At 43.4% G+C, this 22,795-nt stretch overlaps 2 protein-coding genes across 6 annotated transcripts in view; one reads left to right on the top strand and one right to left on the bottom strand.

The window, feature by feature from the left end:
* Positions 1 to 154: 154 nt before the first annotated feature.
* On the bottom strand, positions 155 to 12,179 carry LOC120047849 (protein TSSC4-like). Of its 5 annotated transcripts, none has more exons than XM_038993412.1 (4): positions 12,061 to 12,179; positions 2,062 to 2,203; positions 1,653 to 1,726; positions 155 to 1,546 (listed from the first exon to the last, which is right to left on the bottom strand). In XM_038993412.1, the coding sequence occupies exon 4, from the start codon at positions 1,475 to 1,477 to the stop codon at positions 539 to 541; it is 939 nt and encodes a 312-aa protein (XP_038849340.1). In that variant the 5' UTR covers positions 1,478 to 1,546; positions 1,653 to 1,726; positions 2,062 to 2,203; positions 12,061 to 12,179; the 3' UTR covers positions 155 to 538. The 5 variants fall into 5 exon arrangements, with proteins under 5 accessions (XP_038849340.1, XP_038849362.1, XP_038849354.1 ...); XM_038993434.1 differs by lacking the exon at positions 12,061 to 12,179 and adding an exon at positions 3,445 to 3,515 and having other exon boundaries at positions 155 to 1,496; positions 2,079 to 2,203; XM_038993426.1 differs by lacking the exon at positions 12,061 to 12,179 and adding an exon at positions 3,445 to 3,515 and having other exon boundaries at positions 2,079 to 2,203.
* Positions 8,204 to 22,795, top strand: part of LOC120047841 (anoctamin-5-like) — a 24,470-nt gene continuing 9,878 nt past the window's right edge. Inside the window, exons 1-3 of the mRNA XM_038993392.1 lie at positions 8,204 to 8,485; positions 20,178 to 20,248; positions 22,082 to 22,189. Of these exons, the coding sequence (XP_038849320.1) occupies positions 8,410 to 8,485; positions 20,178 to 20,248; positions 22,082 to 22,189 (255 nt within the window). The 5' untranslated portion in view covers positions 8,204 to 8,409. The remainder of the gene's footprint in view (positions 8,486 to 20,177; positions 20,249 to 22,081; positions 22,190 to 22,795) is intronic.

The raw sequence follows: 22,795 nt of genomic DNA on the forward strand, positions 1-22,795 counted from the left end.
TTGATATGAATGTAGCAATGTATATTAAAACTCATAAGCACACTCTTCAAATACACGTCAGATAACTTCTAGATGAATCACAAATTAAACACTATTGGCTTCACATCAGCCATGGAAAATACAGGAACAAATAATCATAAGTGACAAAGAACGATTTAGTTGTGGGAAGACTTTACTGCGCCAATAAATCAATAATAGTTATAGCAATAGGAAAAATAAATGCCACTTACAAGGGTCTACTACAAATACAATTGTTTACATTACACTTCCACCAGTATACTTGACAGCTAAATTCAATATTCTTTGGACTTCAAAACAGCCATATACATTAGCATTACTGACAAGTGCTTTCATTGTCTGAAGTTAATATTCAAAATACACATTTTACATTGATTCTGATAAAGTCAAGAGGCCGAAACAATTCCCTTGATTAGGAAAAAAACTCCACTGGTTGAGGTTCTACAGGGAAGCACTAAAATACTGTTCATATTTAGGGTCCTCAATTATTTCAATTGATTGAGGTCATGCATGTGTACTCTCAGTCCTCCTCCTTCTCTGAAGTCTTGCGGAAGTTCTTCCTTTTGACGTTCCTACTAATGACGAAGCCAATAGGCGGCTGATCCTTCCGATCATTCAGCACACCCTCTGCGTCACCCACCGGTGTCCACTTCCTCTTCCGCTCACTCTCCTTTGGGCGTTGGGGGGCGATTGCTAGGCCTATACCCTCCTCTTCTTCATCATCTAAGTGACAGAGACCCATCCCTGCCTTCTTAGTTCGATCAGGCTTGTTAACTTCTGCAGATTCATCTTTCTGTGGCCGGCTAGGCCTGGAGAACACGATCTTATGCTCTGAGCTATTGCTCTGGCCCTGGTTGAAAGTAGGTGTAAAAGGCTCTTCAGGATCATCTTCCATCGTGTTCTCCTTCTCCTTCTGCTGCAGGCTTTGTATGTACTGCTGAGCCTCCATGCTATTCTTGCTGTCACTGGTCTCTGGCACATCCTCCAGGTCATAACGCGTCCAGAGCTCAGGATTCACCAGGTAATCTGGCACGCCTCTCTTCTGAGGAGGCTTGCTGACCAATTCCCCCACCTTCTCCCCAAACTTCTTTCCACTCGGCAGCAGTGGGGGTGGAGGGGGACGTGCAAAGACCCTGTCAATGACATTGTCCTGGCCCAGATGGGATGAGGACAGCTTAGCGGCACTCTCCAGGCAATCAAAGATGCTTCGGCTGCGGTTGGAGAAGCTTGAGCTGCCACCTGTCAGACTGAATGTAGGTTTCTTGGGACCGGGACCAGGGCAAGAGTTCTGGTGCTCTTCATCATCAGATGAGGACAAGTCTTCCACCTTTGGGTCTATGGACTCATTACGCTCTTCAGGGTCAGAGTCACTCAGAGAGAGGTCATCTGTCAGCTTGATGGCGTCACTGTTGGACAGCTTGTTACGGCCACCGTCTCCGTGGTCCTCTTGCTCACACATTGCTCTCAAGGGCCTGGGTCTGATACCACATGAAAAAAACAACTTTCACACAGTCAAGGGGCCAAGAGCCTGGAAGAGTATGAGAGGGTTGTTCTGAGTGGTAATTGAAACATATAATATGTATGGTAATATAGCATGCATTATAATATTTTCACTTTGTCAAGAAATGACTGACCTTAGCCTGGTAGAGCTGCAACACCACCACTTTTTGTATCAGTGAGGTTCAAGGGTGATGGCAGTCCTTCCACCCTTAACAGACACACAGAAAGATATACATTAAAAACAGCAACACGGATCTAGCCATTTAAAGCTTAGGCCTATACTGTAAATAATAAGTACATTGACAGGTAAAAACAATTAAACTAACATTTCAGAGCAATTGCACAACATCAACACAAGATGTCAAGTGTGACATCAGGTGTGGTGAGTCAACTGCAGATGAGTAGGCCTATAAGTCCTCTGCAGCGTAGTGTGAACATTGAGTACTGTGAGTGGGTGCATCTGTACCGAGGGCCTTCAGATAATTTAATGTTTGACATCCTACGTAATGTTACCGTTTGTGTTAGTGTGAGAACGTATCTTACTGGAGTTGCAGACTCACAGGTTGCGGGAGCTGGTTGGGATGCTGCTCAGCTCAGATAACTCAACAAATGTGTGGGGATTGATGACAGCTCCAACTTTTGCCATGGTGTGACCAATACCAGACTAAAATGGTGTAGCGACAATCTGTAAAAATTTTTTTTTAAATAAATACACACAGATCACAGTCTGTTACCCACTCACTGCATATATGTAAATTGTGATTACATTGCATACATACAACTAGACTCATATACTTAGATTGTTCTGCACACAACACAGTAGCTCTGGTCCATCACGCAATGACAATGAATTGCCTTGTATACCACCCATAGAGATATTGTAGTTAGAGGACGCAACATTGTATCTGTCCCATAATGTCTGCTAGAGCATGGGCAAAAAGTAGTCATTTTAAAGTAGTCAATTTTCTCCTTCTACTACTTCTATGAAGTTTGTAAACAAACTGAAAAGAGGCATACTGCCACCTGAAGTGTTGTTTGAACAGGTATAAAGGTTGGCGATTTATTGCCAACTGCAGTTATGGGATGTTTGCTCATGAGTATAATTAATTGGCTGATCCCTCCATCAACCTGGATGGAATTATGTGATCCTTCCTTAACCTATAGGATGTCCCACTCTGTTGACTACTTCAACACGTTTAAAGTCCTCAATGGCGCTGCCCATCCTAAAACGGGCCTGAGTCCTACATCTAGCTCAATAATACTGCAAGAGAAGCTCTGGTCCACGCTTGTGCAAGCAGCTCGTAGTGCAGATCACACGCATAAGCGTGGATCAGGGTCTTTTGACGATAATGAAAGTACTCCTAAGCCGTCTTTTGGGAGAAAGTACTCCTAAACCGCCTTTTGGGAGAACGTACACCCTACACATACAGAGAAAAGTAATCCCGCAAACTACAAACATGTTTATTTTGATGAGTTACGATGAAAGGATATGGAAAACGGCAAAGCAGGGGCATCTCGTCGTCGTGCGATGGACAAGAGCTAACACAGCGACTACGCCCCCTAACATTAGTAGCTAGTTCGTGCGTATCTCAGGGCTCCTAGCTAGCTTTTGATTGTCATGGTATTTGACGGGAAGACAGCATAACAACATGCAGGGTTGAGTAATTCACCAAGGAGTAAACCAGTTATGGAAATCGACGTTGGATATCTAGCTAATGTCAACTAGTAGCCTCGTTGGCTAGCTAACGTTAGCTGTAGCTGACTTTGAATAAAGGGAGGGTGGAACATACCACAACCACACACAAGCATTCTATATCTTACAATACTTCATTGATACGCTGGAATGTGTTGAGTAAACTATCTAGCTACTACATAAAGCGTTCGACGCTGATTTGTGTTGCTAGCTAGCTGCATCTACCGCTTTACCTTCTTCACGCTGGCGCTGCAACTTCGGTTTGCATGCTGTAATGTATGCTGGGTAGGGTAGTTTTCCCCGCTCCTGCCTTTAGTGGGCAAATAACCCAATCGTCATCCTTACCGCCACCTACAGTAGTCTAATGGATTGTAAATGTAATGCAAGGGTAGGCCTAAATCAGAGTTTCTAAACATACATCTTATTCGCTGAGGTTTAACGGTGGTTGGCATCCAATTTCTGTTGAATTACCGCCACCAAGACTGGGGTATAAATTCTTACTGAGCTAAAGGCTAGAGCTGCCGTTTTCAAGGAGCGGGACTCGAACCCGAAAGCGTAATCCCGCGATGCCCTCAGAAAAACCATAAAACAGGCAACACTCGTCAGATGTGGTAAGGCTTGCAAACCATTACAGACAACAAAGGGAATCACAGCCGAGAACTGCCCAGTGACACGAGCCTACCAGAGGAGCTAAACTACTTCTATGCAAAGAACATTGAAACATGCATGAGAGTGTAACTTTACATCCGTCCCCTCAACCAGGGCGCGAACCAGGGACCCTCTGCACACATCAACAACAGCCGCGGCCCTTGCAGAGCAAGGGGAACCACTACTTCTAGGTTTCAGAGCAAGTGACGTAACTGATTGAAACGCTATTAGCGCGTACCCGCTAACTAGCTAGCCATTTCACATCCGTTACAAGAGCACCAGCTGTTCCGGAAGACTGTGTGATCACGCTCTCTGCAGCCGATGTGAGTAAGACCTTTAAACAGGTCAACATTCACAAGCCCGCAGGGCCAGACAAATTACCAGGACGTGTACTGCGAGCATGCGCTGACCAACTGGCAAGTGTCTTCACTGACATTTTAAATCTCTCCCTGTCCGTGTCTGTAATACCAACATGTTTTAAGCAGACCACCATAGTCCCTGTGCCCAAGAACACTAAGGTAACCTGCCTAAATGATTACCCACCCGTAGCACTCACGTCTGTAGCCATGAAGTGCTTTGAAAGGCTGGTCATGGCTCACATCAACACCATTATCCCAGAAACTCTAGACCCACTCCAATTTGCATACCGCCCTAACAGATCCACAGATGATGCAATCTCTATTGCACTCCACACTGCCCTTTCCCACCTGGAAAAAAGGAACACCTATGTGAGAATGCTATTCATTGACTACAGCTCAGCGTTCAACACCATACTGCCCTCAAAGCTCATCAATAAGCTAAGGACCCTGGGACTAAACACCTCCCTCTGCAACTGGATCCTGGACTTCCTGATGGGCCGCCCCCAGGTGGTAAGGGTAGGTAACAATACATCCACCACGCTGATCTTCAACACAGGGGCCCCTCAGGGGTGCGTGCTCAGTCCCCTCCTGTACTCCCTGTTCACTCATGACTGCACGGCCAGGCACGACTCCAACACCATCATTAAGTTTGCCGATGACACAACAGTGGTAGGCCTGATCACTGACAACGACGAGACAGCCTATAGGGAGGAGGTCAGAGTCCTGGCCGTGTAGTAGCAGCACAACAACCTCTCCCTCAACGTGATCAAGACAAAGGAGATGATTATGGACTACACGAAAAAGAGGACAGAGCACGCCCCCATTCTCATCGACAGGGCTGTAGTGGAGCAGGTTGTGAGCTTCAATTTCCTTGGTGTCCAAATCACCAACAAATTAACATGGTCCAAGCACACCAAGACAGTCGTGAAGAGGGCACGACAAGGAGACTGAAAAGATTTGGCATGGGTCCTCAGATCCTCAAAAGGTTCTACAGCTGCACCATTGAGAACATCCTGACTGGTTGCATCACTGCCTGATATGGCAACTGCTCGGCCTCCGACCGCAAGGCACTACAGAGGATAGTGCGTACGGCCCAGTACATCACTGGGGCCAAGCTTCCTGCCATCCAGGACCTCTATACCAGGCAATGTCAGAGGAAGACCCTAAAAAGTGTCAAAGACTCCAGCCACCCTAGTCATAGACTGTTCTCTCTGCTACCGCACGGCAAGCAGTAACAGAACGCCAAGTCTAGGTCCAAGAGGCTTCTAAACAGCTTCTACCCCCAAGCCATAAGACTCCTGAACGTCTAATCAAATGGCCACCCAGACTATTTGCATTGTTGTTATCATCTACGCATAGTCACTTTAATAACTCTACCTGCATGTACAAATTACCTCAACTAACCAGTGCCCCCGCACATTGACTCTGTACCGGTACCCCCCTGTATATAGTCTCGCTATTGTTATTTTACTGCTGCTCTTTACTTACTTGTTACTTTTATTTCTTATTCTTATTCATATTTTTTTTAACTGCATTGTTGGTTAAGTAAGCATTATTAAGATGTATATACACTGCTCAAAAAAATAAAGGGAACACTTAAACAACACAATGTAACTCCAAGTCAATCACACTTCTGTGAAATCAAACTGTCCACTTAGGAAGCAACACTGATTGACAATAAATTTCACATGCTGTTGTGCAAATGGAATAGACAAAAGGTGGAAATTATAGGCAATTAGCAAGACACCCCCAAAAAAGGAGTGATTCTGCAGGTGGTGACCACAGACCACTTCTCAGTTCCTATGCTTCCTGGCTGATGTTTTGGTCACTTTTGAATGCTGGCGGTGCTCTCACTCTAGTGGTAGCATGAGACAGAGTCTACAACCCACACAAGTGGCTCAGGTAGTGCAGTTCATCCAGGATGGCACATCAATGCGAGCTGTGGCAAAAAGGTTTGCTGTGTCTGTCAGCGTAGTGTCCAGAGCATGGAGGCGCTACCAGGAGACAGGCCAGTACATCAGGAGACGTGGAGGAGGCCGTAGGAGGGCAACAACCCAGCAGCAGGACCGCTACCTCCGCCTTTGTGCAAGGAGGTGCACTGCCAGCGCCCTGCAAAATGACCTCCAGCAGGCCACAAATGTGCATGTGTCTGCTCAAACGGTCAGAAACAGACTCCATGAGGGTGGTATGAGGGCCCGACGTCCACAGGTGGGGGTTGTGCTTACAGCCCAACACCGTGCAGGACGTTTGGCATTTGCCAGAGAACACCAAGATTGGCAAATTCGCCACTGGCGCCCTGTGCTCTTCACAGATGAAAGCAGGTTCACACTGAGCACATGAGCACATGTGACAGACGTGACAGAGTCTGGAGACGCCGTGGAGAACGTTCTGCTGCCTGCAACATCCTCCAGCATGACCGGTTTGGCGATGGGTCAGTCATGGTGTGGGGTGGCATTTCTTTGTGGGGCCGCACAGCCCTCCATGTGCTCGCCAGAGGTAGCCTGACTGCCAATAGGTACCGAGATGAGATCCTCAGACCCCTTGTGAGACCATATGCTGACACATGCACATTTGTGGCCTGCTGGAGGTCATTTTGCAGGGCTCTGGCAGTGCACCTCCTTGCACAAAGGCGGAGGTAGCGGTCCTGCTGCTGGGTTGTTGCCCTCCTACGGCCTCCTCCACGTCTCCTGATGTACTGGCCTGTCTCCTGGTAGCGCCTCCATGCTCTGGACACTACGCTGACAGACACAGCAAACCTTTTTGCCACAGCTCGCATTGATGTGCCATCCTGGATGAACTGCACTACCTGAGCCACTTGTGTGGGTTGTAGACTCTGTCTCATGCTACCACTAGAGTGAGAGCACCGCCAGCATTCAAAAGTGACCAAAACATCAGCCAGGAAGCATAGGAACTGAGAAGTGGTCTGTGGTCACCACCTGCAGAATCACTCCTTTTTTGGGGGTGTCTTGCTAATTGCCTATAATTTCCACCTTTTGTCTATTCCATTTGCACAACAGCATGTGAAATTTATTGTCAATCAGTGTTGCTTCCTAAGTGGACAGTTTGATTTCACAGAAGTGTGATTGACTTGGAGTTACATTGTGTTGTTTAAGTGTTCCCTTTATTTTTTTGAGCAGTGTATATATATATAATACCTGTTGTATTCGGCGCATGTGACTAATACAATTGATTTGATTTGAATTCATTATACTTTGATCCACAAAATGGAAAAAATGTAACTATCGTTATGAACGCTGAACCAACCTCTCTGAAGCATACATCACTCATTGACCTATCCCTCTGTGCTGTCACAGATCTACTAGGCCTACTCACAGGGATTCTCTCAAGATCCCCCACTGCCTCAGCATAAGACACCTTCTGTACTACTTACTCTGACTCTGGCCAACTCAACCTGCCACTCTTGCACAGACTCTTTCGATCCCTAGCAAACATGGGCACCCCACTGTTGACACACACAACCTTTTCCACCAAAACTTTCAGTGTTTCCCCCTACTAATACCCAATAGTTTTTTTTCTCTACAAAAAAATCCAAACTAGAAAGTAGGTTACATTTTAAGAACCATCACCCATCTTCAATTAGTACTGTACTCTGTCAGAGAGAACATCTCTTGAATACATTTGAAATATATTATATATAATTTATGCCTAATTCTAAGAGAAAGTAAATATATATATATATGTATGCAGTTTGCTTGGTGGACTGTGTTTCTTCACATAGCCCAAATTGAAATTAATTTAGTAGGATAGTCAGTTAGGCTCATATGGTTAGGCTGTACAAAATATTTATTAATTTGGTGAAAATTGAAGGGTTTTCAAAACCGTACAAAATTACCAAACATCAAGTTTGAGGCCATTCACATGGTAAAATGTATGATGCACTAATTCCCAAGCACAATGATTTGCCGACAGAATGTGCGTAATTTTGCCACTCCCCTTTAATATGTATCGTGGATAGAGAAGCAGTATGAGTGCAATCATAATATGATAGGATATGTCAAGACAATGTTGGGCTATTCTTTCAGCCAATGAATGCCAGAATCGTTGATTCTGGTGTGAAACCCAAGCCTCAAACTCAAATACAGTGGATCGAGGATCGAGTCGTGGGGTGGCATCCTCTCTCTCCGTCCTCACTTTCCTGAGAAAGCAACTCCTTCCTTATAGTCGGTGGAGATGAGAAGAATAACGGGAAAGGCAAGGGATGAAATTTTGATCGAAATGAAGAGCGCAATGGACTCCCAGATTGGAGGTAAAAAGCACATTCGGAGATTAGCCTACTTTGGTAATATACACGGTAAACGTAGGCTATACCATAATCTTTGTTTTCATTGGCTATTAAGGAGTTTACTATAGCGCTTTCAGAAAATGCTCAAGGAAACGCATCCAACCAAAGGCTACTTCTATCAGTTTTGTGACTAGAAATTCCACTGTCTATCATTTGGGTTCGGAATAATGTTTGGCTAATGGCTATTACTTCTGTCTGTGCCATATGTCACTTACGTTAGTGGGCTACCTGGATGACAGGCACATACAATGTTTTGCCTAAAGATTCGCAAATGTTATGGAATTTACATGTTATTTATAACAGATTATGTTTCGGAAACAGTTTCATGTGTTTCACAGTTGTACAACTAAATGGAAAAGGTTTGAAAAATAGTTCTGAAATGACTGAAAATACATGCGATGACGCCATTCACATGCTGACAGGTCTACTGGGAGAGAGAAGGACAAACTTGAAGTTTGAGAAACTGACAAATTAAAGTAACTGTCCAGTGTTTCCAGATTTATATGAAATAGGACCAATAATTAATTACAATATGAGTGAAATCGTTCTCCTTCCAAAAAATTGCAATTAAGTATGTTATGTTTTCTGCGTTGGAATGGTGTGAGCATATATGGTCCCAAAAAATATTTACGCTAGTAGACTGCTGATTGGCCATCTAGAGGATGACATCATCCTCTATAAGGAAATAGCAAGCATTTTTTTAGAACATCTGTTTGAGATACAAGTTTGAGGCGGGTTTTTTAAAGTGTTTTCTCTCCAATTTATGCTTTGGCCGCATGAGTCAGCAACATTATTTGGGTATGAGTTATCAGAATATTATCTTTTGAAAGAGATTCTTACTGGACAGGTACTTGAAGCTCATTCCAGAAAGAAGTCTGTAAAATGGCATGTATTTGGCAATTTCTTTGTTGATTTACACATCAGCATTCAAAGTGATTAGTATTGAGTCCATATAAGTTAAATATTATTCATAATGATGTAATTCTAATAATTTCCAAGCAGGTTTGTGATAAAAAAATTTTTGCAGATGGATGTCTTATTCAATGCAAGGTTGATCTGTTGTGCTAATGTATAGGCCTAATAAAGCTGATGCAAGCGGCACTCTGCTTATCTATATCCCTCTATTGAGAACTTATTAGTCACTCCATACTGCACAAGGAATGCCGCTTGAAACTGGCCATTGTTGTGTCCATGCCCGCCCTTTTAAACACCATTAACTGCCCTATAACTTCAGTATTGCTCCCCTACGTCTCCCTTAAATGTGCTCCTGTGTGAATAAGCTGTGTCCTATGTTCATGTTTTCTGTGAAATTTCATGGCGAAAAGGAAACAAGTTACAGGTAGACATCTGCAATGGTGTGCTAACACAGACATGTCCAGTCCATCGCATGTGGTTGTCCTTAACTGTCTAATCATTGATTTGTAAAATCCAACACAAATTGGATTGCTAATTGTATTCAGTTATTTCCTAGTTTCAGGATGTGTCAAAGGGCGTCAGTAGGCCTCTAATCCATATCTTTAACCTTTGCTTTGTGTGGAGCCACACTGTCCCAAGGTAATACTCACATAATTACACGCTGGAGACCAGATAGTTGTTAACATTGAGTGCATGAACACTTAAACACAATCTTCTGCTGATAGTCTCTCTACCTTGAGTGCCAATCTAGACAGGGAATAGACCATGATGCTATGGACTTACTGAGCAGTCACTCACTGAAGAGATCTGTAGGGAGGAGTTGGACTGTAACAGTACTACAGTTTTTCCAATTGTGCTTCGTGACAAATAGGCCGTAAAGATCAGAATATATGCAGAATATATTACTAGATCACATTTGTTATAACAAAAATGTCACAATTTGTGAGAATGTGGCAGTGTGCCTATACAGAGTTGCCCGCAGAGACGACTTTGTCTCCAAATACAGCCATCCACTGCATAATGTGTTAAGCTGTCATGGTAGCAAGGGTCCCTCTATGAAATGTTGCTGGTTGAGAGGTAGCTCAGAAAATGTAGAGCTGCTGTGGGTAATAAACAGATTTGAACAATTACAAATGTTCCTTTTAAAAATACTTTGTAGGCTGCAATGTATGGCTTCATAGAAAAAGTACTTGAGCATTCATAATGTCGACAGTAAAGTGGTTTCAATAATGCCGCAGTAATTATGGTTTTGAGATATTGTTACATCCGTCTCTCTGCTGGGAAATTAAGTGAGTTGGAGCAAGTTCACTGATGGATGGAAACAGTCAGGCTTCCCTCCAACCTCTCTCACACTGTTTACATCCCTCTTAGCATTTCACCCCTATAGGGCTGCATGTCGCCTAGTGGTTAAGAGCGTTGGGCCAGTAACTGAAATGTTGCTGGTTTGAATCCTCGTGTTGATTAGGTGAAAAATCTGTTGACTCTGCTGTCCATTTAACTTATTTTGGTATTACAGAAACAGGGCCAAGTGATGGGGTTCCACTATCTCTAAACAATAGGTATTTCTGTTCTTAATGTGTAGTGAGTTGAATGAGCAGGTTAATTTAAGGACAATCTGTCACTTGCCCTTTTGTGTTAAGGCTCCTTGTTAGTAAATATCCACAGTATGGCTGACTACCCACACTGGGTCTAGATAGTGTGGAGTTCTGTGTTGATAGACTGCCCTTTCACACCAACAGCTTTGTGTTGGCTGTTATCAGGGAAAACCTTCCTGGGAAAACCTTCCTGCACAATAACAATAACAAAGATCTATTTATATGTGCGTCTGTGTTGTGGATCACCATGTTGACAGTTTATATAGGGACTGAACGTGAATAGAATTCAGGTTCATCGGCATCTAGTATATAATACAGTTCTATTACAGAATAATTTATTTTCATAGTTATATTACCCACATGCTCACACTGGCTGCCTTGTTATGGCTCTCATGGCTCTAAATCATTTGCATTTCCAAAATAGTTTTGTTGAAAGGTTCCGATAAGGCACTGTAGTATTATCAAATATTAGGCCTGCTATTCTACAAAGTAAACAACATCTCTCACTATCGCAGTAAAACCTCTATTCATTTCATAGCGTGTTTGTAGCGTCTGTCGTAGTCGTTCTCCTCCTCAGACGAGGAGGAGCATGGATCGGACCAAGATGCGGATTGGTAAGTATTCATTATTTAATGGAAAAACAACAAACACTACAAAATACAAAAACCAACAAACGTGACTAACCCGAAACAGTCCTGTGTGGCCCAAACACTGACACAGGAACAAACACCCACAAAACACAAGTGAAACCCTGGCTGCCTTAGTATGATTCTCAATCAGGGACAAACGATCTACAGCTGCCTCTGATTGAGAATCATACCAGGCCGAACACAAAATCCCAACATAGAAAATCAAACCTAGACCAACCCACCCAACTCACGCCCTGACCAACTAAAACAAATACATGACAAAGGAAAACAGGTCAGGAACGTGACAGTGTTACCAATTCTGCATGCCTAATTGGTCTTGATCGGGGGCAGTCAGGCACAAACTAGGCCTAAATAATCATATTTGCATTATAGCACTCACCCTTAATCATTGATGATCTAATAAGAAACGTATTAGACAGTTGTGCGCCGCTTCCATTTAAGGTGTTTTATATCTGGTGGGGAGGGCAAGCCAGTGAATTTATCTTGGCTCACAGACTAGGGGGAGCCCCAGTGTTGCCATGGAAACTGTCTGAGTAATTATATTTTCTCTTTGATAGCTGAGTTAGACAGACTGTGGGCAGTATCTGAATATCTGAATATAGGCGAGAGGGTTAACTCACTTCTCATATAAATACTTCTCTGATAAAAACATTACACGCCTGGACTTTTCTCCTTTCACTTCCAATTGGTTATTATCCCTTCTTTGGTCTTCCACAATTACATTTCAATGGCCATGAGCAGATTAACATATACATCTGAGTAACATTGGTCGATGCACTTGATCACAGTGGGCTTTGTGATTGTGTTGCTTTGTGGGTTTAGGAAGCTCTGTGCCAAAGCATTTCATGTTCTATCTGTGGGTTAACCTGGGCATCACATCTGAACAGGCAACAAGCTACGAAGAACAAAGAACAACAGTTTGTTTTCATGTACTCTGTCATATCCTCAGTGGTGATTATGCAGTACGCAACAAGGCCAAACGGTGCAGATGAGGAGAATTAGGGGAAGGACAAATTCTGTAATATTCTAACATTTCTACTTTTCCTCCTTATGCAAGAATGCCTCATTCAAACAGTATAGTATTAGAAGGATGACATTTCATGTCTGTTTTAGAGAAGATAAAGTATGAATTCTGCTATCTGCTCTGCCCATGATCCCTCGCTGGGAGGTGCACCGGGGTATTGGTCCACTCTACTGATCTAACATTCAGGGTTTTGTCAAGGCACAGTTCCCTTCTGGGACTAGGCCTGTGGTATCCTGGAGATAAGAAGGGAGATTTTGTTTGTTCCATGTGCAGAAAGTCATCAACAGACGATGTGAGAATAGGGATTCAAAACAGCTTTCCAACTGGGCAAAAACTGGTTGACTCATTGTTTCCACGTCATTTCAACAAAAAAATGTAATGTGATGACGCTGAATCAACGTGGAGAACTGATTGGATTGGAAAAAAGTAATCAACAAAAGGGAATTTAATATTTTTTTTCACAGAATTTACAACCTAATTACATCCTAAATTAAATCCTAAAGTTAGCATGTGGTTACTTCAGCAAGGTAAACAAAAGCAAAACATGGATTGGTCTCTCTTTCTACAGGGTAAGGAAACCAATGTAATTTCAGTGAGGTATCCTGTGTATTGTCTTTCCCCTGAGAAAATGAACTTGGGGATGATGTCAGTAGTTAGGCTATTGGAGCCAGGAGTCATGTATGTTTGAGTCAGTCAAAAGAAGCCAGTCTGATATGTCATGGTGCTATTTTTAGCTGGAGCTACAAGGATGATAAGAGTTTAGACATAATAGGTCACGTCAGGCCATGGTAGCAACATAGTGACATTGTTGTGGTTCATTGTGTCTCATCCACTAACATCTTTCAACAATAGGATGTACGTTGCACAAGCCTCACATGCTGGCCTTCTAGATGATCCGTCTGCTGTGTGTAGGGCCATAAGACATATGGCCGGTTATCTTACCATGTTGGTCATGAGTGAATGAGAATGTTGTGAATGTCTGTGGCCTACAGTGTTTCCCTGATAAACTAATCAGCTCTAGTTATGTGGAGGATGAATGGCACATAATGGGCCAATCATTTCCATTTAGTACTTATTGAACTACAGTATATACAGACATATTGGAATGCTTTAACCTTTAGTCTAGATATCCATCTAATTAAATAGGGTACAGCGTCACTGTGCAGCATCACAATGCCTATTATAAACTGTATTTTTTAAATCTATTATAAACTGTATTTTTATATATTATAAACTGTCTTTTTATCTATTATAAACTGTGAGAATCCCTGGCCTAACATGACATGAGATTGACACACTTTTGTAGTTCATCAGAGAACAATTTCTCCATCATCAATAAGCTTTCTCTGGTAGAGCCAACTGTGATATGATGATGATGCTCAGAGCCCTGGGTCTGGACACCCCCCTCTGCAACTGGATCCTGGACTTCCTAACGGGCAGACCACAGGCTGTGGGGGTAGGCAACAACACCTCCTCCACACTGACTCTTAACACGGGGCCCCCCAGGGGTGTCCTCAGCCCTCTGCTGTGCTCCCTGTTCACCAATGGCTGTGTGGCTTTGCACGACACCAACTCCAACATCAAGTTTGCTGACGACACCACGGTTGTAGGCCTGATAAGCAACAACGATGAGTATGCCTATAGGGACGAGGTAAGTGAACTGGCATTGTGGTGTAAGGACAGCAACCTCTCCGTCAACGTCAGCAAAACAAAGGAGTTGATTCTTGACTTCAGGAAGGGAGGGAACATTCCCCGATCCACATCAACGGGACTGCAGTAGAGAGAGTCACTAGTTTTATGTTCCTCAGCATCCACATCATAGAGTACTTGACATGGACCAACAACACCACCACTCTTGTCAAGAGGGTGCAACAGTGTCTCTACTTCCTAAGGCAGCTGAAGAAATTTGACATGCCACCCCGGGTCCTCTCCAAATATTACAGCTGAACCATCGAGAGCGTCCTGACCGGTTGCATTACGGCCTGGTACGGTCGGGAATTTCTCCGGCCAGACCGCAAGTCCCTTCAGAGGGAGGTGAAGACAGCCCAGCACATCACTGGAACCGTGCTGTCACCCTTCCAGGACATCTACTCAAAACGGTGCATGAGGAAGGCCTGCAGCATCATCAAGAACCAAACACATCCCAGCCATTAGCTCTTCACTTCATTACCATTAGGCAGACAGAATTGGACCATGAGGTATGATACCTACAGGTTCAGAGACGGTTTCTATCTAAAAGCCATCAGACTTCTGAACACTTGAACTGGACTGACCACCTGCACTGACTCTCCTCACCTTAGCACACATGCACACACACACACACACACACACACACACACACACACACACACACACACACACACATAAATGCATGCTACACACACATCACAATTGCTGTTGATAAATTGTGCCTTCCTGTATTATACTTATGCTAAACATTTTATTCTACTTAGCCATTTACTTTATGTTCATATTTTTATATTTCCTTATTGTTGTTGCATTGGCGAGAAGGAACCTGCAAGTAAACATTTTGTTGGACATGGTATGCCATGTGTATCCTGTACATACGACTAATAAAACTTGAAACATGAATAATAGGGGAAGCCCAGTAGCTGAAACAGAAGAGGAGAAGGTTCATTAGAGGAAAGTAGCGTAAAGCTCAGGCCTCGTATTACCATTTAAATCACAAACCATATTGGTTTGGTCTGATGAATACATAATTTACCAGGCTGTCTAAAGTTAATCTGGCTGAAACAATAGACAATCAGGAAGGCACTGTGACTGTCACTGGGAAGTAGACAGGTGCTGCCGGTAGGAGCAGGTGACGCAGGTGCTGTTAGGTCCTCACCAGCATCAAGGTGACAGCTTCTTTATGGCACAAATAAAAATTGAATAATGTATTCCTGTCCTCACACTGCCACTTGCTGTGATTGAGCCAAACAGAGAATATATCAAACATATTTAACACATGGCCTTTTTGTTTGAGGCTAGTGTGTCTGTGGTGGGTGCTACTCTAGATATTCTAATTCAGAATTTGTGTATCTATGATATCATAAAAGCATCTATCAATGTCCAGCAGCACTTTGTTAAGCAGACTAACCCCTTTGTCCTGTGTCTCTCCTCTGAAGAAGATGGCCCTGCTGTGCTGACAGCATTCAGGATGAAACTATTAACAGGTACTGGCAGACGAAAGGCTTAATGTGACACCTGTCTGTCCATCCATCCTTTCATTCTCTCCTCTCCTAACCTCATAGTCAGTGGCTGTGTCTGTATGTACTGCTGTTGGTTACTCTGAGGCTTGTGCTGTTTGCTCGCTGCTCAGCCTCCCTCCCTTCATGCCAGCGGCTGCAGAGCCAGGCTCCTCATAGCCCAAACCCACTCTGCATCCTCTGGTCCTCTGTGAGTGTGCCAAGGCTTGGGTTTACCAGTGGATCGCTCCATTTGATTTAGTATAGGAAGCAAGGAAATGACCTTTCAAATCCAATATGCTACATTTATTGAATTTACCTGTACCATATTTGACATTTTAAAATATATTTTTTTCGTGTGATTTTGTTGGGATAATTTCATCTGTGCATCTCTCTGTGGGTTATTTGATATTTCAGAAAGGGAAACATGAGCAGAAACCTGCTAGATCTCTCCCTTTATAAAGATCTAGGACCAAGGCTTAAGGCCAACACTCCTAGCAGATGTTGAAAGAACACCTGCACTGAGTGCATACATCTTTATGCATTTATCCAGCACCTAAGAAATAATATGAACTGGGTGGTTTAAGCCTTGAAGGATGATTGGCTGAAAGCCGTGGTATATCAGACTATAAAAGACATCTCGGGGGTGGGGGGGTGGGGGGGGGTTGTTGTATATGGCCAATATACCACAGCTAGGGGCTTTATCCAGGCAATCTGCGTTGTTTCGTGCATAAGAACAGCCCACACCCCCTCGGACCTTATAGCTTAAATGGATGTGCAAGACAATGTGGGATATTCATCACTCCAGACTACCCACTGAAGGTACTTGTAGGTCAGCTACAGTAGGATGAGTAGTTCTCTAGGACTTCATCAATGTGCTTATCAATGTCAGTTTAATTTAGAGTGTGCTGGAGACTACAGGCGTGTTTACAGTAAGTTGGTGTTCTGCAGACAGTGGGTGTTATTTAGATGTACATCTTCACTAGTGGATCTCCTACTATCTGAATGTGGGTCTAGTTCCAGGAGGTGGTACACTACGTGACAAAAAGTATGTGCTCGTCGAACATCTCACTCCAAAATCATGGCCATTAATATGGAGTCGGTCCCCCCTTTGGTGCTATAACAGCCTCCACTCTTCTGGGACGGCTTTCCACTAGATGTTGGATCATTGCTGGGGGGACTTTCTTCCATTCAGCCACAAGAGGATTAGTGAGGTCGGGCACTGATGTTGGGTGATTAGGCCTGGCTCGCAATCGGCTTTCCAATGCATCCCAAAGGTGTTCGATGGGGTTGAGGTCAGAGCTCTGTGCAGGCCAGTCAAGTTCTTCCACACCGATCTCGACAAACCATTTCTGTATGGACCTCGCTTTGTGCACGGGGGCATTGTCATGCTGAAACAGGAAAGGGCCTTCCCCAAATGGCTGCCACAAAGTTGGAAGCACAGAATCGTCTAGAATGTCATTGTATGATGTAGCGTTAAGATTTCCCTTCACTGGAACTAAGGGGCCTAGCCTGAACCATGAAAAACAGCCCCAAACCATTATTCCTCATCCACCAAACTTTACAGTTGGCACTATGCATGGAGGCAGGTAGCGTTCTCCTAACATCTGCAAAATCCAGATTCTTCCGTCGGACTGCCAGATGGTGAAGCATGATTTATCCCTCCAGAGAACGTGTTTCCACTGCTCCAGAGTCCAATGGTGGCAAGCTTTACATCACTCCAGCCAACGCTTGGCATTGCGCCTGGTAGTCTTAGGCTTGTGTGCGGCTGCTCGGCCATGGAAACCCATTTTATGAAGCTCCCGACAAACAGTTCTTGTGCTGACATTGCTTCAAGAGGCAGTTCGGAACTCGGTAGTGAGTGTTGCCACTGAGGACAGACGATTTTTACGCGCTTCAGCACTCGACGGCCCCGTTCTGTGAGCTTGTGTGGCCTACCACTTCGCAGCTGAGCCGTTGTTGCTCCTAGACGTTTTCACTTCACAGCATTTACAGTTGACCGGGGCAGCTCTAGCAGAGCAGAAATGTTAAAAGGTGGCCTCCTATGACAGTGCCACTTCGAAAGTCACTGAGCTCTTCAGTAAGGCCATTCTACTGCCAATGTTTGTCTATGGAGATTGTATGGCTGTGTGCTCGATTTTATACACTTATACAACGGGTGTGGCTGAAATAGCCGAATCCACTAATTTGAAGGGGTGTCCACATACTTTAAATATATGGGATATATACAAACAATAGTAAACATTATGTGTTTAAACCATACTGTATTTGAGGATATGTGTATCCCATTGTATTCATTTTTGAAAACATTGAAAAATGTGTGTTGCTTGGGTGCTGAGGTGTCTATGAACGTTTGTATACTATGCGTATACTATACTGTGTGTTTCTGCATGTGTGTGGATGTGCTGCTATCTATAAATGTCTAATAAAAGTGGCCTTGTCCCTGTTTGGTAACACACTCCCTCTCTCTCTTTGTTTGCTCAGCTCTGGACTGATAATGACTGTTAGCAGTACAATCATCACAGCTTGGCACAGCTTCTTTGGAAAATCCCTCTGCTAGTTTGACCTTCATAGGGGTTAGGGATGCTTGTGCTCCGACTCATCTGGCTGGCTGGCAGTCTCAACATCATTCCAACCTCATGAGTTGTCTCTTTAATTTACCTCTCAGCTGTACAGAGCGGCTCCCTCGAGCCTCTCATTGGCTTGCAAGGCACTCAGTCAAACCTCTGGTTCTTTAAAAATATCCCACTCATCCAATGAAAGAAAGGCTCAGGGCAGAAGGAATCCTTCCTGTGGTAAGCTAGATTGTGTTACGTCTGAGGGAACTACAGGGCCTCTGAATGGGCTGCTGCCCCTCCCCCATCCCTCCGTGTATGTAGAGGCCTAACCTCCCCACGGGAAGTGCTTGTTTCCCAGCATTCCGAAATAACCAGGAGGCAGGCAGTGCTGCAACATGAGCACATTCCCTCCTCTAGCGGTTTCTGCCAGGCTGGGGGAGTGCTCTGCGCTGCTGCTGGAATGCTGTGTGTTTCTGTCTGTGTGTCTAGATGGAAAGTGTGCTTTTGTGCTAGTGGGTCTTTATAGGTATATGTGTTTAGTTCTTTCCCCTGGTTTTATCTCTGAGAGCTCTTGAGAGAGTGAGTGTCTTCATGTCTATTTCACCATGCTGTTGCCCTGAGGGCAGTCCATGTCAACACAGTGTTGTGTTGGGGTGTTCTGACATCTGACCACAACACAGTTCCACTGACAGACTAATGCTGTTTTCTTCACATCAGCAATCCCTGCTCTCAATATAGAACTATTACGTAATAGGAGGGAGACCGACTCGATCATCTGCAAAATCATTGGCAAATCTGTAGAAAAGGAATGTCGGTGGAAACAGAGGGATGGGTCATGGGATTTCATGGGGTTTAAGTAGTGTATCTGATGACATTACAGTCATTTTAGTTAAATAACATAGCTTTATTTTTCTAGGATTCATTTAGCCAATTGACTGTATGTAGTGAAGCTATCATACATGACCACAGGGAACAAGTTTGACATTTTCATATCAAGTGTATGTTGTATCTCATATGACCTATTAGGCTAGTTGGTGTGATGAGGCTGGAATAATTACGTAAAATATATAGACAAATAACCCATTGCTTTCTCTCAAGTAAATGAGTGGTTACACATTTCTGTACACATATCACTATGCCATTTGTACATTGGAAATAGTTTTCTGTTAAAGGGGCAATCCTTAGCCCTATACCTCAGTTCAACATACATTTTTTATTTACATTTGTTTGAGTTGTCAACTAATGTGAATTCACCATGACATTAGATTTAGGTTCAAAGTTGGGTGAAATAGAGATGAAATTCCCTTATGTTGATGACTTTTTACAAATCCAATCAGTTTTCCACGATGATTCAACGTCATCACATTAAAGAAATGTATTGAAATGATGTGGAAACAACATTGATTCAACCAGTTTTTGCCCAGTGGGATAGATGCAAGGACTGACCTTCCAAGATATCAACATTATATTTTAAACCATGTTTTGAGGCTATACTGTGTTTGTTTACATATACAATATTTACCAACATTGGATTAAAACTAGTTTATATTTTGGGTTCTGATGGGGTGTGACAGTTAAACTAAGCTCATGAGGCATGTATAAGTTATATTATTCAAGAATCAATGGACTCATATGCAGTATATCATAAGTCCAAAAATGTATGTAGCAACTGCAGATTGCCCTTTATGGGAACTAATCTCTGCTCGTGTTTCTTTTCTCTTCACAGAGGAATGTAATGTCCACAGTCTTAATAACTTTATAGAGGACGGAGGTACACAGCTACCTGGACACACAGAGGTGAGTCCCATGACCCCATGTTGACCTGCCTGGACACTCTCCTTTCACTCTACATGAACATATCCCTGCCCTAGATGACTTCCCAAGCTCTCTGTGCTGTAATGCAGCAGTGTTCTGCAATGCAACGGGCAAATTAATTGAAAGCTGCAACAAACAAAAAACACATCAAATTATTTACATGATAAAGGTTAACGAAATGTTGAAGGTATACTGGATTAGTAGATACATTTTGGCACTTATGTGCGTATTTGGCTGTAAGAAATGTATGATTATGTGCTTGTTTTTAGTCTTCCTCCACATGCTTGATCGATCCCCATCCATGATCAATATTCTTGATCAATAGTGAGTGTGTATTGAAAGAGGTTGTTTTGCATGCCTTTGTGTACCTTGCCTAAGTTGGAAACAACTGACCTCTTTCTACTACAGTTCTCATTGTTCAGTCACAAGACCTCAGTGTCTCTCAGAGAGCTCCTCTCTTTATCAGATCAGCTCTCCCCAGGCAATAAGCACAAACTAAAATACTGCCTACAGAGAGAATATTACTGTGTCTGTTATGTGTCTGTGTCCGTGTTCTCTATCCAGCATTAATCTGTTATTCAAGAACTAGCGAACTTGAACATGTTCTCTCTCACTCATATTCAAGCGTGCTTTGACACATAAAGGTGGAAGGCCATACATTTCAAATTGTTCTAATATGCTTTCCACAACCTAATTCTGTTGATGATTATGGGAATTAAATGCTGTATCCCCACCCTGTTTCCTTCCTCCCTGTTTGTGGGTGTGGGGGCTTATAAACAAAAAGGGGAGGGGCTCTGTTTCTCTTCCAGACCGCAGTGTGTTCTCCAGAGCCAGGATACCGCTGTATCTAGGGACCCGCCTCTGTTTTGTCGCACACTAAGCTAATTGGACTGAAGCGCTTTTCCTCCTAGTCACACGGTGAAACAGACCCCACACAGGCAATACTTCTTCACAATTGAGGTTCAAAAGATGATGTAAGATCTGGAATTGGTGAACATAATCTTAGCCGATTGGATCAAGAAAAGCCATTTTCCTCCACTCCGGGTCCAAGACTGTGTCGATAAGGTTTTTCCCCTCTGTCGTCCTAACTGCAGGGCATAGCACTGTAAAACCTTAGCTGTACCCCTCAGGTGGAATAAAACCAGGAGTAAACAAACCTAGTTGAGAAACAGCCTTTAACCTACTGTATATACAATATCCTGAATTTCACAAACATTTAACTTTTTAACAAGGGTGATTTCTCCTACACATGCTTAATATGCTTATAAATAAACTGAAGTGTGGAGTGTTGAACTGAGAAACTGGACCCTGGCCAACTGGAGTGTGGAGCATTGTGATTGAAGAGTATTGTCAGTGCCAGGTTTGGGGCTTGAATCAAGAAGTGGCTGTATACTGGTCTGGGATGATCTGAGAATATCAAGACTAGGTTTAACGTTATTATAAAAACCAAAACGTTCATTTCAGGCCCTAGTGCAGTATGTACCACATTGCTTCCCATAGTTGAGGGCTACGTTTAGCATAATGATAGGCATGCCTTCACTGGAAAGTGTCCAGGAGCCACTGCCTCCTAACTCCTATTCAAGTTACATAAGACAAACCACACAAAAGAGAGAAAGTCCACACTCATTACAAAATACATTTGTTTATTTAATTTTGGGTGTGTCCTAAACTATATACTAAACTACGACCATGTACTTTTAATGTACTTTTAACGTACATCGTCACATTCAGTAAACAGATGTTCTCTGTTCATAGGAGGAGAGAAATAGTTTGTGTGGGTTAGTGTTCTGACACTCTTCTCTGTCTGCCCTCCAGACTGACAGACTACAGCAGAACAAAGACACCGTGTTCTTCAGGGACGGGGTTCGCAGGATTGACTTCATACTGTCCTACCTAGATGACAAGGATGGAGAGAAGAAGCAGGTGGGCAGCATAACGCACCATCATCAACACAGAGACAGAGAGCATTGTGTGGTTACAGAGAGACACATGGCAGTTTATCAACACGGACATGACAGCACAGAGCATTAACCTTGGAGTGGTCAGGCGTGCTTTGAGCCTGAACGACTTCAATAAGAACACAGCTATTTTAGTTGTCTGTTGCAATACCTTTTTTCACAGTAAAGACAGTGTCTGGGGTCAACTGACCACGTGACCATGACTCATAATCAGCCTGAATCAGGGCGGTAAGAGGAGAAGGTGGCTAAAAGGAAGTGGCTGATAAGTTCCCAGTGGTTGAAACTTTGTTGTTGGGGTAGTTGCACCACCTCTTTCTTGACAGAGAAGCAAAGATTTCATGCCACAGACAGACCATAGACAGACCAAATTTCATTATTACAAGGCCCTCTAGCTTCTGATTTTTGGACTTTGAGAATGCTGTGACTGGTGCCAGGCAGTCTTTCAACAGAGCTTCTACAAGAACAAAATGGATCCTCCCAAGGAAAAATTATGAGAATGAATGGGGAAGTTAGAATACAAGAATGGATGGAAGGATAAAGTGATAGAGGGGGAGATACAAGGATAAATGCT

The sequence above is a fragment of the Salvelinus namaycush genome, chromosome 1 (assembly GCF_016432855.1).
Source record: "Salvelinus namaycush isolate Seneca chromosome 1, SaNama_1.0, whole genome shotgun sequence".
Classification (NCBI taxonomy): Eukaryota; Metazoa; Chordata; class Actinopteri; order Salmoniformes; family Salmonidae; genus Salvelinus; species Salvelinus namaycush.

Excerpts from the sequence above, each read along its gene's own strand:
- LOC120047849 (XM_038993412.1), bottom strand. The coding sequence starts at position 1,477 with ATGTGTGAGCAAGAGGACCACGGAGACGGTGGCCGTAACAAGCTGTCC.